At 50.3% G+C, this 14,426-nt stretch overlaps 7 protein-coding genes across 7 annotated transcripts; 4 read left to right on the top strand and 3 right to left on the bottom strand.

The window, feature by feature from the left end:
* Positions 1-1,752, top strand: AtWU_07021 (carboxylesterase; the record flags this gene model as incomplete). Its single annotated transcript, XM_035502130.1, has 1 exon — positions 1-1,752. The coding sequence occupies one exon, from the start codon at positions 1-3 to the stop codon at positions 1,750-1,752; it is 1,752 nt and encodes a 583-aa protein (XP_035358023.1).
* Positions 1,753-2,754: 1,002 nt separating this feature from the next.
* AtWU_07020 (NAD(P)-binding protein) lies at positions 2,755-4,613 on the top strand (the record flags this gene model as incomplete). The annotated part of the gene is made up of 2 exons (XM_035502129.1): positions 2,755-3,335; positions 3,386-4,613. 2 exons carry the CDS (start codon positions 2,755-2,757, stop codon positions 4,611-4,613), a joined length of 1,809 nt encoding a protein of 602 aa, XP_035358022.1.
* Positions 4,614-5,268: 655 nt separating this feature from the next.
* AtWU_07019 (alpha/beta hydrolase) lies at positions 5,269-6,729 on the top strand (the record flags this gene model as incomplete). The annotated part of the gene is made up of 4 exons (XM_035502128.1): positions 5,269-5,523; positions 5,576-5,714; positions 5,772-5,880; positions 5,934-6,729. 4 exons carry the CDS (start codon positions 5,269-5,271, stop codon positions 6,727-6,729), a joined length of 1,299 nt encoding a protein of 432 aa, XP_035358021.1.
* An 857-nt stretch (positions 6,730-7,586) lies between these two features.
* Positions 7,587-8,423, bottom strand: AtWU_07018 (NAD(P)-dependent oxidoreductase; the record flags this gene model as incomplete). The annotated part of the gene is made up of 1 exon (XM_035502127.1): positions 7,587-8,423. One exon carries the CDS (start codon positions 8,421-8,423, stop codon positions 7,587-7,589), a length of 837 nt encoding a protein of 278 aa, XP_035358020.1.
* A 637-nt stretch (positions 8,424-9,060) lies between these two features.
* On the bottom strand, positions 9,061-10,892 carry AtWU_07017 (flavin-containing monooxygenase; the record flags this gene model as incomplete). The annotated part of the gene is made up of 4 exons (XM_035502126.1): positions 9,061-9,197; positions 9,264-9,418; positions 9,473-10,006; positions 10,057-10,892. 4 exons carry the CDS (start codon positions 10,890-10,892, stop codon positions 9,061-9,063), a joined length of 1,662 nt encoding a protein of 553 aa, XP_035358019.1.
* Positions 10,893-11,285: 393 nt separating this feature from the next.
* On the top strand, positions 11,286-12,845 carry AtWU_07016 (integral membrane protein Pth11-like protein; the record flags this gene model as incomplete). Its single annotated transcript, XM_035502125.1, has 5 exons — positions 11,286-11,348; positions 11,405-11,764; positions 11,828-11,864; positions 11,917-12,361; positions 12,440-12,845. 5 exons carry the CDS (start codon positions 11,286-11,288, stop codon positions 12,843-12,845), a joined length of 1,311 nt encoding a protein of 436 aa, XP_035358018.1.
* Positions 12,846-13,157: 312 nt separating this feature from the next.
* On the bottom strand, positions 13,158-14,140 carry AtWU_07015 (splicing factor spf30; the record flags this gene model as incomplete). The annotated part of the gene is made up of 3 exons (XM_035502124.1): positions 13,158-13,246; positions 13,299-14,034; positions 14,090-14,140. 3 exons carry the CDS (start codon positions 14,138-14,140, stop codon positions 13,158-13,160), a joined length of 876 nt encoding a protein of 291 aa, XP_035358017.1.
* Between the last annotated feature and the right edge of the window lie 286 nt (positions 14,141-14,426).

Genomic DNA, 14,426 nt, shown 5'->3' with positions numbered 1-14,426 from the left:
ATGCATTTCTCTCTTTTCTCTCTTCTTTTCGGAGCACCGTGTACATTGGGCCTTGCCCGCCCTTTGTTCTCGAGCACAATCCCTACAGTGCATCTCCCTGATTCCAACGTCTCGTTCAAGGGGACGGCAAGCGATTTGACCGAATCCTTCCTCAACATCCGCTTTGGTGAAGACACGAGCGGGAGCAACCGTTTTGCTCACCCGAAACCTTACAACTATCCCTCCGGCTCTGTGGTGAATGCCACTCATTCCGGTGCAGCTTGTCCCCAGCAAAAGGACCCTATTGCTGACTTTCCGATCTTTGACAATGTCACCTCCATCTCTGAGGACTGTCTGACACTGCGTGTCGACCGGCCACTCAACACGTCTCCCTCAGACCGTCTACCAGTTCTCGTCTGGATCTACGGTGGCGGCGACACCATCGGCCAAATCTACGACTCTGCCTATGATCCAAGCCTCCTGGTCTACGGAGCCGCCCAAAAGGATGTCCCCGTCATCTACGTTGCGATGAACTACCGTCTCGGCATCTTCGGATTCGCCTCATCACCTGCGTTAAACGAATCTGACTCCTTGAACGCTGGTCTGCTGGACCAGCGCTTAGCCCTATGGTGGGTCCAAGACAACATTGCAGCCTTCGGCGGCGACCCAGACCAGGTCACCATCTTCGGCGAAAGTGACGGCGCAACAGGCGTTGGCCTGCAGCTGACAGCCTATGGCGGCAAGGTGCCCAAAGTGCCCTTCCGTCGCGCAATCATGGAATCAGGCGGCGCCAACGCCGACCCCGGAACTACCACCAACACCTCAAGCAAGCACACAGCCACCCTAACCAACCTGGTCAACTGCACCGCGTCCTCCAGCAGAGAGGAGTTGGAATGCCTGCGCCGTCTTCCAATGAAGACCCTCCTCAACACGGCCTACTCCTACGAACTCTCCCTCAACTCAATGGGCGGCATGGGCGTCTTCATCCCCACAGCCCCCTCATCGTTCATCCCTGATGCCCCCTCTAAGCTGCTCCGAACCGGCCAATTCGCCCGCAACATCGACCTCATCTCCGGATGGTGCGAAAACGATGGCGCTTTTTTCACTTCCACAACTCTAAACTCCTCATCCGACATCGCCGCCTCCCTCCAGGACAGCTACCCCAACCTCTCCAATGCTACCATCGCCAGAGCCCTGGACCTCTACCCCGTTTCAGACTTCTCCCCGGACCCATCCGCAAACATTTCCGCGCACTACTTCCGCGCTAGCCAGATGCATCGCGATTTTGACTTCACCTGTCCCAGTCTCCTGACCATCCAGACGAACATTCAGTACGCCACTAACCCCGCCAATGTCTCGAACTACCTCTACGCACTTAACCAAACGGCCTTTGCGGAGGTGTTTGAATTCTTGGGCATGACGTACTACGGTGTTCCGCACTTCAGTGATATAATGTATCTGTTTAACTCAGTTACGGGTGGTTTGTTCAAGGATATCTCTACGGCGTCGGACCGGAAGCTTGCGTCGGAGATGGGTGCTAGCTGGGCTTCATTTGCGTACTATGGCAATCCGAGCCGTGCTAGGGGTAGCGTTAAGGGGTGGGAGCAGGCGAATGCGGCGAATACTAGTTCCACTACGCTGGAGTTGCAGGTCTTGGGTGGTCCGAAGATGAGGTTCACTGGGAGTGGGAAGGGAGCTGCGTATGGTAAGGATTTGGTGAAGAGGTGCGCGTTTTGGAATGACCCTGTTGTGGCGAGTCAGTTGGGGATGTAGATTATGGTGGTGATGAGTATAAGCGTGGGTGCATGCTGCCCTTTCTTATTTATGAGATGGATATGAGTTATGCATTATGGACAAACAATTCGATAGACTCTTATGATAGTTATACAGTATAACATCCGTGGCTCAATGGTCATTTTGTGGGGCTCAGTCGTTTATTGGCCGTCTTATTATATACCATGGCTTGATCTGGATAGCTATATGGAACCATATATGGGCGTTGATGATTGCTTGCTTGGCACTATATGTTAGTGATATGAGAAAGAAGCTTAACAAAACAAACTAATCAAAAAGCAGTATCTTTTTCTGAGCGGTAGTACAGCCACGTAGCACATGTGAGAAAAGATAAGCAAGGAGATTCTATCACGTAATACAGGAATTGTTCATAGTTGAATATAGTAGTCGGGCCCGATACGCTCTTCCTTCGGCCATGGCGTCGTGACGATGAACAAGTCCCATCCACTATCCCACATTATCTCCCATGTATCTGGCTTCTCCAAAGCAATGCTGAAAGCAGACGCAGTATCCTTTTTTTATATAAAGCAGCATAATTGCATGTCAACAGACAACAATCAAAAATCTCGAACTTAATGTGTTGTTGCACTCCATGCCGTCGAAATCCCAAGAATTCAGAACAGAGTTCGCGATGAGGACATCGATATTCCTCCATCCTAAGAAGCAACTACCAAAACGATTAAAGTAAAATATGTCCGATTAGAATTCAAGTATTTCATGTCCAACTCCAATGCTCCAGGTTTTGCGCTGCTTTCCTCTCCGAGCCCATTTCCGGGCGGGTTTCCAGACTTTAAGAACCGGTTATCGGCATGCCGAAAACCAGGATATGCAGGGCACTAACGAAGTTTATTAGCCTCTTCTATTACTTTATGTAGCAAATTATCTAAAATATAATCAATATACATGAGTACATAATATCAACTAGCTAAGCCAGCAGCGAAGTGCTTCCAACGTCGACTGGATTTACAGACATAACTCACCATGACGCTCCACAAAGCCCACACACACCACCCTTCAAGACCAGTTACTGTACTCGGGGCGGGCATTCTAGGTCGTCGGATCGCGGCCGTCTTCCTCGCTGGCTCTTACACCGTGCATCTTTTTGATCCTGATCGAAATGCTCTCTCTGCTGCGGAGTCATTTATCAAATCCTCTGGCGAGGCATTCACTGTACTGACGCCTTTGCCACATCCTGAGCGGGGAAGGCTATCGCTTTTCTCTGATATGAAGAGTGCGGTTGAGAACGCGTGGCTAGTCATCGAGGCAATTCCAGAGCAGCTCCCTCTCAAGATCAAGGTTTTTGAGGAAATGGATAGACATACACCCGGGGATTGTATTCTCGGGTCGAATTCAAGTTCATTAAAGTCAAGGCTTATGGTTCCTGGTTTGAGTGAGGAGAGGAAGAAGAGAGTGATGAATGTGCATTTCATGATGCCGCCGGAGATGCGACCAGTAGAGGTGATGACCTGTGGTTCGACTGAAGAGGAGGTAATGGCTGAAATGATGGAGTTGTTGGAGAGTTGTGGGATGTGTCCGTTTATGGTGCGGAAGGAAAGTACAGGGTATGTTTCATTCTTTTGGCTCTAAGGTGACAATGCTAATCATGATGCAGGTTTGTATTTGGCCGTGTTTGGGCAGCCATCAAGCGAGAGATCCTGAGTGTTCTGGCTGAAGGAGTTAGCAACCCTGATGACATTGACCTACTATGGAAGGAAGTTTTTCAACGCCCAACGAGTGGCCAGCCGTGTCAGCTGATGGATCAGGTTGGCTTGGATACTGTTGCAGCAATCGAGGAGAACTACATCCGGGAAAGGGGGCTGGATGGGGACAAAACGGTTGATTGGTTACGTGAGAACTATATCAACAAAGGGCGATTGGGCGATAAGTGCGAGTCTGGTGGGTTGTATCCCGCCGAGCAGGAGAGCATGTCTGAGAAGCTTTATGTCTTGGATGTTGGTATCGGTGATAATAACGCAGTACGTGATGCGAGGACAGCAGGTCGTGTTCTCGCAGTGTCTCCGAAGAGTGGAAAAAGAACTACCCTTGTCAGTGGATTGTCCTATCCAGATGGAATTGATGTTTCTCCTTCTTGTGGACGGATGTTCTGGACGAGCATGGGGCACGCCCTCTCTGCCTGTGACGGGTCTGTGCAGTCGGCTAAGCTCGATGGGAGTGATGTTCGCACGCTCCTGAGACCTGGAACGGTTTATACACCCAAACAGCTCATTGTCGACGATGTGGATCGTAAATTGTATTTCTGCGATCGCGAGGGATTAAGTGTGCACCGGTGCAATTTTGATGGAACTGATCATCAGATACTGATTCAAACTGGGTCGTTGAAAGTCCCATCAGAAAGGAAAGATATGATGCGGTTTTGCGTGGGTGTGGCCCCTGATCGGGGGAATAGGCGTATTTACTGGACCCAGAAAGGGCCGAGCAAATCCGGAAAGGGAAGAATATTTCGTGCGGGGATCGATATTCCTGCTGGGCAAACAGCCAACAACAGAGCTGATGTTGAGTGTCTGCTTGAGGGACGTCCGGAACCGATTGATTTGGAGTACGATACGCAGACGCAAATGCTCTACTGGACGGATCGCGGTGAGCATCCTATGGGGTGCTCCCTGAATCGGGTTGATCTTAATGGCGATATTGATAAAGAGACAATAGGGGAGAAGGTTGAAATACTCGCGAGACAGTTCCATGAGCCTATTGGATTGAAGCTGACGAAGAATGGGGTTTATGTCACCGACTTGGGTGGATGTGTGTATCTGGTAAGCGGGACGAAGAAGACGGTGGTAACTCAGGGAGAAGGGTGTTTCTCGGGACTTGCTATACTGTAATGATGTCTGGAAATTCAGCGTGCAACCAACTTACTCGAGCTAAGACTGTTTATGTCTTTCTTCAAGAATAGATACTCGATAAACCCTGAAAACGCATCACGTCCTTCGAGTTAAGCAGAATTAACACTGCCAGACCATCAACAAGATCCATGTTTTTCCTAACCTGTTCCCTGTTTCTGATCGAGCCAGCGAACTTTAACATATAGTATCCAGGATTCCTGCCGCATTTATGGACTGCAATTGCCTGATGAACATCTTGTCAAGAATCACTGGCGAGTTCCATCTGCGACATTACCTGAGCATACTCGGTCTTCATAGCAAGCCCCAGTGCCAACTCATCGACATTTTTGCAAGTAGGTCAGCTTACCCCAAGATATGATAAAATTAGTGTTAATCGCGTCGATAGTATGGAAAGAGTACTCTCAATGCACAGTGAAATAACCACGCCTTTGACAGGTAGGGCATGTCCCTTCTCCAATTTGGAGAAATGCATTACTAACGAGGATCACGGATGCCTAGTTAGTCTCTAGTCTGTGGATGAGGTGAACAGTTTCCTGAACCTCGGCTTATTTTGAGGGGACTATTAACCCGGCCCTATATGTTAAATATCTAGACTGTCTTCATTTCTCTTGTTTACTTCTACGTCATATTCAAGATGTTGACCCAGCCAAAGGGCTTCCGATCAATCAGCCGACTTGTCATACTGCATAGTAAGAGATACATGTCCCACTTTCGCGTCGTGGAGCACACAGCTCGGTGTCAAAATGTCCGACAGCGACCGGGTGCCGTGAAAGCTGGCCATGAAAACGAGCTGCGACTTGCTGTTAAGCAGTACATCCCCCTCGATAATCCACACCCGAAAGAAGGGGATGTCACTATTATCGGGGCGCATGCAAATGCGTTTCCAAAGGTGACTCAACTCCTTACATTTTAATTTTCAATATGACTAACTTGTGCATAAGGAACTGTACGAACCCCTTTGGGATGACCTTTACAAGCAGCTCGCAAGTCAAAACAGACGCATCCGATCAATTTGGATTGCAGATGTTGCTCCACAGGGACAGAGTGGTGTTTTAAACGAAGCCATCTTAGGCCATGATCGTAAGCTCTCTCCCCGCACCGCACAAGCCGTTTGAAGATTTTTTGACGCCATTTTAGCTGATTGGCTCGATCACGGGCGTGATCTTCTGTTCATGATAAATCAATTTCAGGACCAGATCCCTCAACCACTTGTTGGCATCGGTCACAGTATGGGTGGAATGCAGCTGTGAGTATCCTCGGTCTGCTCAAAGCGCCCATTTCTCATGGATGATAATCCAGAGCCCACCTGTCTTTGTTGCATCCATCCCTATTCGAGGGTCTTATCCTGCTCGACCCGGTGATACAGCGCGAAAACCCAGGCCGCAAATTCGCCCAGACATCTACTTACAGACGAGACATATGGCCCTCACGCGAGCAAGCAGCAGCTAAATTCAAGTCAAATCCATTCTACCGGACGTGGGATCCCCGCGTTCTCGACAAATGGATCGAGTACGGGCTACGAGACCTTCCCACCCCATTACATCCCGTCACGGACGAAACTGGACCATCCGCCGTTACGTTGACTACAACCAAGGCACAAGAGCTATTCTACTTCGTACGGCCTTCATATGTCGATGAGCGATCCGGACTTCCCCGCGGTAACCCTGAGGAGGAAATGCATCCGGATGACCATGATGCTGATTATCCTTTTTACCGACCTGAGTCGGCATGGATGTTTCGTCGACTGCCCCATTTAAAACCACCTATTCTCTATCTGTTTGGGGAACAATCGGATCTGTCTTCTCCGATTGCTCGTCGGGACAAAGTGGTAACAACTGGTACGGGTCTGGGAGGTAGTGGGGGCGCAGCGCGGGGACTTGTTGAGGAAGTCGTGCTACCCAGTGGCCATATGTTTCCAATGGAGCTGGTAAAGGAGACTGCTGAAGCTAGCGCGGCGTTTATTGATAAGAGGTTATTGGATTGGGAGTCGAGGGTTGCGACGTTTCGCAGGGCGTGGGAGGGAGTACCTCATCATGAACGGCTGAGCATTGATGGGCAGTGGGAGAGGAATATTAATGGCTCTTCAAAGCTCTAATTGGTTGAATGGTTTTGTTTTGATCTATGGGAATCGGACTCTACGCCGGTGAGGTAGCGGTTAGTCGCGGGAAACGCAGGGCGTATACCAATGTCACTCATAAGGCGCGGAACCGTGGAACACTCCCGACAATCCAAGCTGATCAACAATGCCCAATAATCAACAATCAAGCCAGAAGTATAATCGAGTTATGGTCATTGATTCATTCGCCCTGAAATTTTTCCTGATTATTTCTGTAATTACAGTGGGTTGATATACTGCTCTACTATAACTTCATGGGGACAATGTTTTCCCCAGTTATGCCGAAATTCAGAGGGATATCTCTTTTGGCCTAGTTGGTAGCCTAACTGGCCAAGCGAACCAGACTGTCACGGGTTTATTTTACGGGCCTAGTCAACCCAATGACCACTTATGGCCTGCAGGCCTGAAAACAGACCACACACATCCTCCCCATGGCGGAGGCGGCGTTATGCCAATCCATCTTATGGAACAGACATTTACTGGAACGACTACTTTCTTCACTTCATTGTGTAGGATTTTTTACCCCTCTGACCTATCCTCTAGTCAAAGGGGGTATCCCTTTTCTTCTTTTTTTTTTATATGAATTTTCTATTATAAATATATATATATATATATATATATTTGGGTTGTCCCTATATTCTGCCAACTTTAGGAAATTGAATTTCTGACTCCACTCATCTGGAACGCAAGTATCTAGGATCACGGCTATACACATACAATATCTTCAATCTAGACCAAACACGCAGTCTATTCCTTCAAGTGCTAAAAACCAAGTAATCCCTCATGGATATCCCATCCTCCACCACATCCCACCATTCATCCTAATATCAATAAACCTACACCTTCCCAATTACCTTCCCAACAGCACTCATATCCTCCGCACCCAACCCCCCACAAACATCCATCACCGGACACTCCACCCCGACCTCCCTCGCAGCCGCCCTAATCAACTCCGTACTATTAAAACAATCCTTAATCGCCGCCTGAGCCTCCCAATCCCCCCTAAGCATCTTCTCGACCTTCACCCCCGAATACCTCGACGCCATCGGCCCCGCCGCAAGCACCTTTCCCCACGCCTCCAAATCCAACCCCTGCGCCCTCGCCAGATTCATCGACTCCGCCAATCCCACCGTCAACGTAATCAGCAACGTATTAACCGCATACTTCATCTTCAGCCCGGACCCGATCTCCTTCCCACAGTACACCGCGGCACAAGTCAACGGCTTAACAACAGGCTTCACGACCGTTTCCACGATGTCAGGATCCCCCGCTATCATGCCAACGAGCTGTCCTTGCTCTGCGGGGACCTTGCTCCCGCTGACGGGCATTTCGATGTATTTTCCGCCCGCGGAGTGGATGATGGTCGAGAGGTGTTGGCTGTATGAGACGGGGATGGAGCTGGTGTTGATGAGGATTTTGTCTCTGAGGGAGGAGAGGAAGGAGGTGGTGAGGATGGAGTCGATTGCGGGCGCGTTGAAGAGCATCGTGAAGATTATGTCGGAGTTGAGGGCTACGGCTGTTGGGGTGGGTGCGAAGCGGGCGGTTGGGCTGGAGGTCTTGAGAGCGTGGAATTTGCTGGCGCTGCGGTTCCAGGCTGTTAGGGGGTAGTGTTTTGATAGGTTTATTGCCATGGGTGTGCCCATCACGCCGAGGCCGAGGAAGCCGAGGCGCATGTTGGGGGTGGTGTGAGGTAGGTTGTTTCAATGTAGGTTGGCAGAGGTTTGGTCGGATATACAAGTAGGATAGAATGAGTGGTGTAGTGATTATAAGCGAGTCTGGTATCTGAGTACGGTGTGTAGAAGACGAAAGTTTATGAATATACTTGTCGGAGTATAGAGTAACGGACCGATTTCAACCGTGCCAGAACTGATACTGAGTGCTTGTCAAGTATAGGGCGTGGGCGGGGAGCGGAGCTTCAGGAGTAAAGTTTGATTGGTTTGGAGTATCAATGTTTCTTGTAGCAAAACATGCTCCACACCAGATTAGGGTTTTCTGGGAACCGGAGTTTAGACGCATGATATTGCAGGATCGCTATAACTGATTCTGGAGTATAAGAAGCAAAGAAAAGAAATAACACTCGGTCTAGGTGTAAATCCTATAGCTGCGGTTGTGGCGGATATCATATTCAAAGGGGAGGGTGCGGCACAATGAGTGAGAATAGGCCGTGTCTACTGAGTATTCATCATATGTTATGGGAGTTCCTCAATAGGCCACTAGTATATTAGGATAGAATTACCATTGAAACACCATTTCCAGTCTCATCATTCATTCATATACATGATATTACTAAGTAGTCCACCCAATACAGGCCTATTTCAAATAAAACGCCAAATCTGCCCCCTCTGTTCTCTCCCACTCCAGCTCGCCATTCGAAAGATAGGCAAAGGGGTTAGCGTTATTTTGGTAGCGGATATCAAAGTCTTCGCCGCGGATGGTAGAGATGGCCTCTGCAATTATCACACGTGTTAGCACACTTGATGGAATTCCTAGGGTATAGATCAAGGCTGGGTTACCTTTGAAGTGAAGAACACTGCCAGGATACATGGCCGTGACAGCCGAGCCATTGTTGTACCAGGCAGTGCAGCCTGAGCTCCAGACGGTATGTTTCAGGTTTGCCTGGACATGGCGGTTATACAGCTGGTTTGCGGAGTCGGTTACAACAACGGAGCTAGACATTGTTAGTGGTTGAGAACCTCTCATCATAGGTAAGGTCTAATCTCACTGAATATCTTCCCGGGAAATCTTCTTCACCCACTGCAGAATGTAGTCCGCAGTCCAGGCTAGCATCTGAGGGACGCTTCCATGACCAATAGGGCAGTTAGGCCCGGCGAACATGAAATAGTTGGGACTGCCAGGACAGCAGATGGAGAAATATGCCTCGGGTGTCGTCTTCCAGTCGTGAGCGAGCTGACGACCGTTCCGGCCTACCATCTCCCAACCAGGGATGAAGGTGGTGTCGAAACCTGTGGCGCAGACAATGAGGTCAAATTCCTCCTCACCTTGGGCGGTCTGGATGCCAGTCTTGGTGATGCTCTCAATGGGATCAAAGCACCACTCTGCGTTGGGCTCCTGCATGGCTTCTAGATATCCGTCTCCGGGGCTAAGACGACGACATCCGATAGCAGTGTCGGGGATGAGCTTCTTGATTAGGTGTGGATTCTTGCTAAGACGCTGCCTCATCAATTGCTCTGTCGCTGTGTATAGCATCTGATTGTACTCGGATCCCTTGAGCATCAGCTTGTAGACGGTATTGACTCTGCGATGTTGTTATTAGTAGATTACCTCAGTGGGTGGCGTTCAACGTACGAGCGCTCGATAAACTTCCTGTATTCCAGAAAACCCTCAGGGTCATCCCGAAATCGGGCCTTTTCTTCTTCGGTGTATACAAAGTTGGTACCCATTCCATCCCTGGTCGTGTCCGGGCACAAATTGACCGACACCCATGTTGGATGGCGGATGTAGTTGACGATCCGGGCAGCCTTAGGCTGCAGCGCAGGCACGATCTGGATCCCCGAGGAGCCATTACCGATGACAGCGATCTTTTTGTCGGACCAGTCGTAGGCCGGATCCCAACCCGCTGTGTGGAGGAGCTTGCCCTCAAACCGGTTCAGACCTTCAATCGTGGGCATCTTCCACCGATTGAGGATGCCTCCGGCATTGATGAGAATATCTGCTTCATCGTAGACAGTTGTATCGTTCTGGTTGAGCTCGAGGACCCATTTACCCCGTTCCTCGTTCCAAACAGACTTGACAAGTCGGGTGTTGAAGATGATCTTCTCCTTCAGCCCGTACTTCTCAGTTGTCGATCGGATGTATTCCTCGATTTCCGGGCCCTTGGCATAGCTTTGCGACCAGGACGGATTGGGCTCAAAGGGAAATACATAACTGTGAGCAGGCACGTCGCAGCCCACACCAGGGTAGATGTTCTCAAACCAAGTACCCCCTACCTCGGGATTCTTTTCATAGATGGTGAAGTCAACAAAATCAAGAGGCTGCTCGTGCTTGAGCTTGTGTGCAAGGATCAGTCCCGAAAAGCCCGCTCCAATGCAGACGACTCTGAGTTTTCGAGGAGTGAAAGCAAATCGCTTGGGATCTACAGCATATGCTGTGGATTCAGAAGGAACGGACTCTCTGGATGGCATGGTGATGGCAAAGAAATCCTCAAATTTGCGAGAGGAGTTGCAGACACGCAGGTTCGCTCTCACAATAGCCAAGATCTCGAAACAGGGGACATCGTTACTAATTATATGATATCCTCGCAGTCCTTTGTTTTCCGGTTTTCCCCCGGCCGTAGCCTTATAGTATCAGGAACTAAAGGCCGGTCTAAGTTAGTGGTTACCCTAATGGGTAAGTCTACAAGCCCGATTGATTCGCAGGATGATAAATTAGCGCCAAATCCATTTAGCGAGTCTACCAATACAGTGCGACGCAAAAGGTGATTGAAAGAAACTTGCGTTGGCGGTAGGATCCTGGACCTGTCAGACGTTAAATCTCGCAGGAATTTGATGTCAAAACGGCCAGATTGAACCTTCGAGATGGCAAGGGCACCGGGAGTGAAGCCACCCGCTGTCAAAGACACGGACCCGCCGGCCCGCCTGGTTTGGGGGCCGGGGCTGTCAGGAAAGGGGCTGGAAGGATCGCTAGAGCATCCTAGCGGCGTGCCACATCCAAGGACTTGAATGTGATTGACGGGTTCGGCTCACTAGATGCACTGCGGCCTATTACTGAACAGGGTCGTGTGTCAAAACTGGTTTCTATCTTAAGGGCCCGGTGGTACATTTCAGTCCACTCGATATGTCTTCCTCTGCAAGTGGCAACAGGCATGTCCAGCAGCGTCTTCGGGGATCCTCCACCAGGGACGGACTTGACAGCCAGCAGGCGTGGAGTGAACAATGCAGCTGTTAGTGTCACATACGTGCTGGCGGCCATCGCCATTGCCTTTCGATTTCTCGCGAGAACCCGGGTGCAACAAGCTTCCATCGCCGCGGATGATTGGATGATAGTTGCTGCTTTGGTACGTACTTGTGACCATTCCTCAGACACGGCATGGAGATACTGATGATCATAATGGCTACAGCTGTCTGTGACTGCGAATTTCGTCTCCACCATCATCGGTTCGTTCGCCAGACCAAACACCGAGAAAGCGTACTGACCAGCCATCTTCAGGAGGCTATTATGGCCTTGGAAAGCATGTATGGGCTATACCCCTAGACGATGTGATCAAGGTGGTGCAAATTCTGTTCGCATATGTCCTCATATACGTCGTTACCGTACCCTTGATCAAGCTCTCGGTCATCCTCTTCTACCGTCGCATTTTCGGAATGAACAAGGCGATGTGGTTCTGCGTCGCATTGACCATCGGATATTGGTTTTCTTGCACCGTCGCCTTCCTCGTCTGTTGCAGACCTGTCTCATACTATTGGACGCAGTATGCTGATCCCGCTGGCGGCCATTGCGTCTACAATCTTTATCCATTCTATATTGGGAACGCCGCTGCAAACGTGTCCACGGACGTGATCATTCTGCTGGTGCCCATGCCACTTATCTGGAGGCTTCAAATGCGAACCACCCAGAAGGTTTTGGTTTGCAGCATTTTTCTACTTGGCAGCTTGTATGTCGTGCTGAACCCCGCCTTTCCGTTCCCATGTCTCATCCTGTCTGATGACTGATACAAAAACGATGTTTGCAGTGTCTGCGTGGCGAGTCTCATTCGAATCTATTACATGACGTTTCTTAGTAGGTCTGTGGATATCACCTGGATCATGGGTAATGTCTTCATCTGGTCCAGTGTGGAGCCGTGCATCGGGATTGTCTGTGCCTGTCTGCCTACCTTGCAACCCCTACTGCGGTACACCATCCAACGTATATTCGGCTCGCGTGTGGGAAAATACCTGGGTAGCTCGGAGAATAAACTGTCCAGTCAAAATAAGAATGCCCCCGTGAGGAGGCCCAGGGATTGGGACGAAAGCCTGCTTGCAACACAGACTGTTCGAGTCGAGATGGACTCTATGCGCAGAGAAGACGACAGTGAAGAAGGCAGGATCATGGTTGAGACCGACTTCCAAGTGATCGAGGAGAGCAAAAGGGCGTTATAATAGCACTGGCGTAAATGGACGACAATTCCGTGGTGTCTCTCTAAATGTAGCTGGACGAGTGGTAGTTGATCATCGTCAGGGTTTCCAGCTAGACGGCACGCTACAAATAGAACAGGGATCCAAAAGTAGACATGAACATAAGTTACTACAATGACGCATCACATCATTAACGATGATGCGTCTGGATATCAAAATTTTATAATATGTACGACTGGCTCGCTTCACTAGATCTGACACCATAGCCCGTTAGCGATGTGACACACGGTAGGGACAGAAAAATAACAGAGTAAAGCCCATCCATCATTAGTCCTGCTAGTAGCCTTCCTCTTCGCCCTGCTGGTAGACGTGTCGTGAACGTCCAGGGTCTTTGCGCATCTGCTGGCCAGAGCCAGTAAAGCCCACTATTGCAGTCAGTCTCCAGTCGCGTGTGGTCTAACGGAAGAGTCCACTCACCTCGGGCATTTACTCCATCGCCCGTGCGGAACATGCTCTCCTTGCGACCCAATTTACCCTTGCTGGCAAAATCCTTCCACTTCATCTTGCCCGCCTCGAGCTCCCGCGTAGCCTTCACCTTCCGGGGCACCTTGGCCGGGCGCGCCGGCCCATCGCTCACCTTGCTCGGCTCCTTACGTGCCTGGTTGGCCAACGCGGGATTAATATCCGCGGCGGCGGAGATCACGCTCGAGTGGGGCGGCGGCGGCGCCGGAGATTGTGATGAGGAATTGCCTGAGCTTGCATCAGCCTTGCGCTTTCGCGAGTCATTGCCGGAGATGGGCCTGATGTCTTTGGAGGTTAGATTTTCCACCGTCCCATAGGACTTGAACGAGACGAGATACACGGGGTTGCTCGCAGAGCCGGTGATGGAGGTGATACGCGCTGGGTAAAACGAGTTGTCGCCCGACACCCACCGGGCGAGAACGTGCTCGTTGACGGAAAACGAGGTCTGAGTTGACGGTTCATCCGTTTGTTCGACCGTCGGTTTGCGGTATGTTGGTTGAGAAGCGTAAGAGTCCTTGGCCCTGTTGTCCTTGGCCGCGGACGCCGGCGGCTGAGACACGGGAGGCGCGGGAGGTTTGAGTTCGGCAATGGATGTTTCGGTGAGGTTTATAAGTTCTTCCAGCTCAGTTTTGAGACTCTGCAATTCCGTGTTTTCTGGGTCTACCTGCAAACTCGATTGGACGGTTTCAAGCTGGGAGAGTGACGGTTAGTCACGGACGGACGGTGATGGCTATGTAGGCGCGTACCTGGAGCTTGAACTCCTTGACTTCTGCCTCCAGGGCAGCGACGTCCGACATTGCTGTGTTATTAAAAAGCAGTAAAGAGAGAAGGTAATTAAGTCCTGCGGGAAACCAAAGGATGAAAGAATGGCGAGTGCGCAGGATGATGGCAGTCGTTGGGGTGGAGTGGCGGTCGGGCTGGAGCAAATCTGAGGTTTTGCAGATAAGAGAAGTCGCCTTTGGGGATAAGACTGGGCTGTGGCGGGGGCCCCGTTGCGGCTCGTGACTATCACGTGCATTCGCACCGCCACAGATGCATGGGCGCAAGTCACATGTTTAACTTATCCGTTATCTGCGTTCGCTC

This window comes from Aspergillus tubingensis, assembly GCF_013340325.1.
Source record: "Aspergillus tubingensis WU-2223L DNA, scaffold_8, whole genome shotgun sequence".
Lineage (NCBI taxonomy): Eukaryota > Fungi > Ascomycota > Eurotiomycetes > Eurotiales > Aspergillaceae > Aspergillus > Aspergillus tubingensis.
This window is presented reverse-complemented; position numbering and strand designations above follow the sequence as displayed.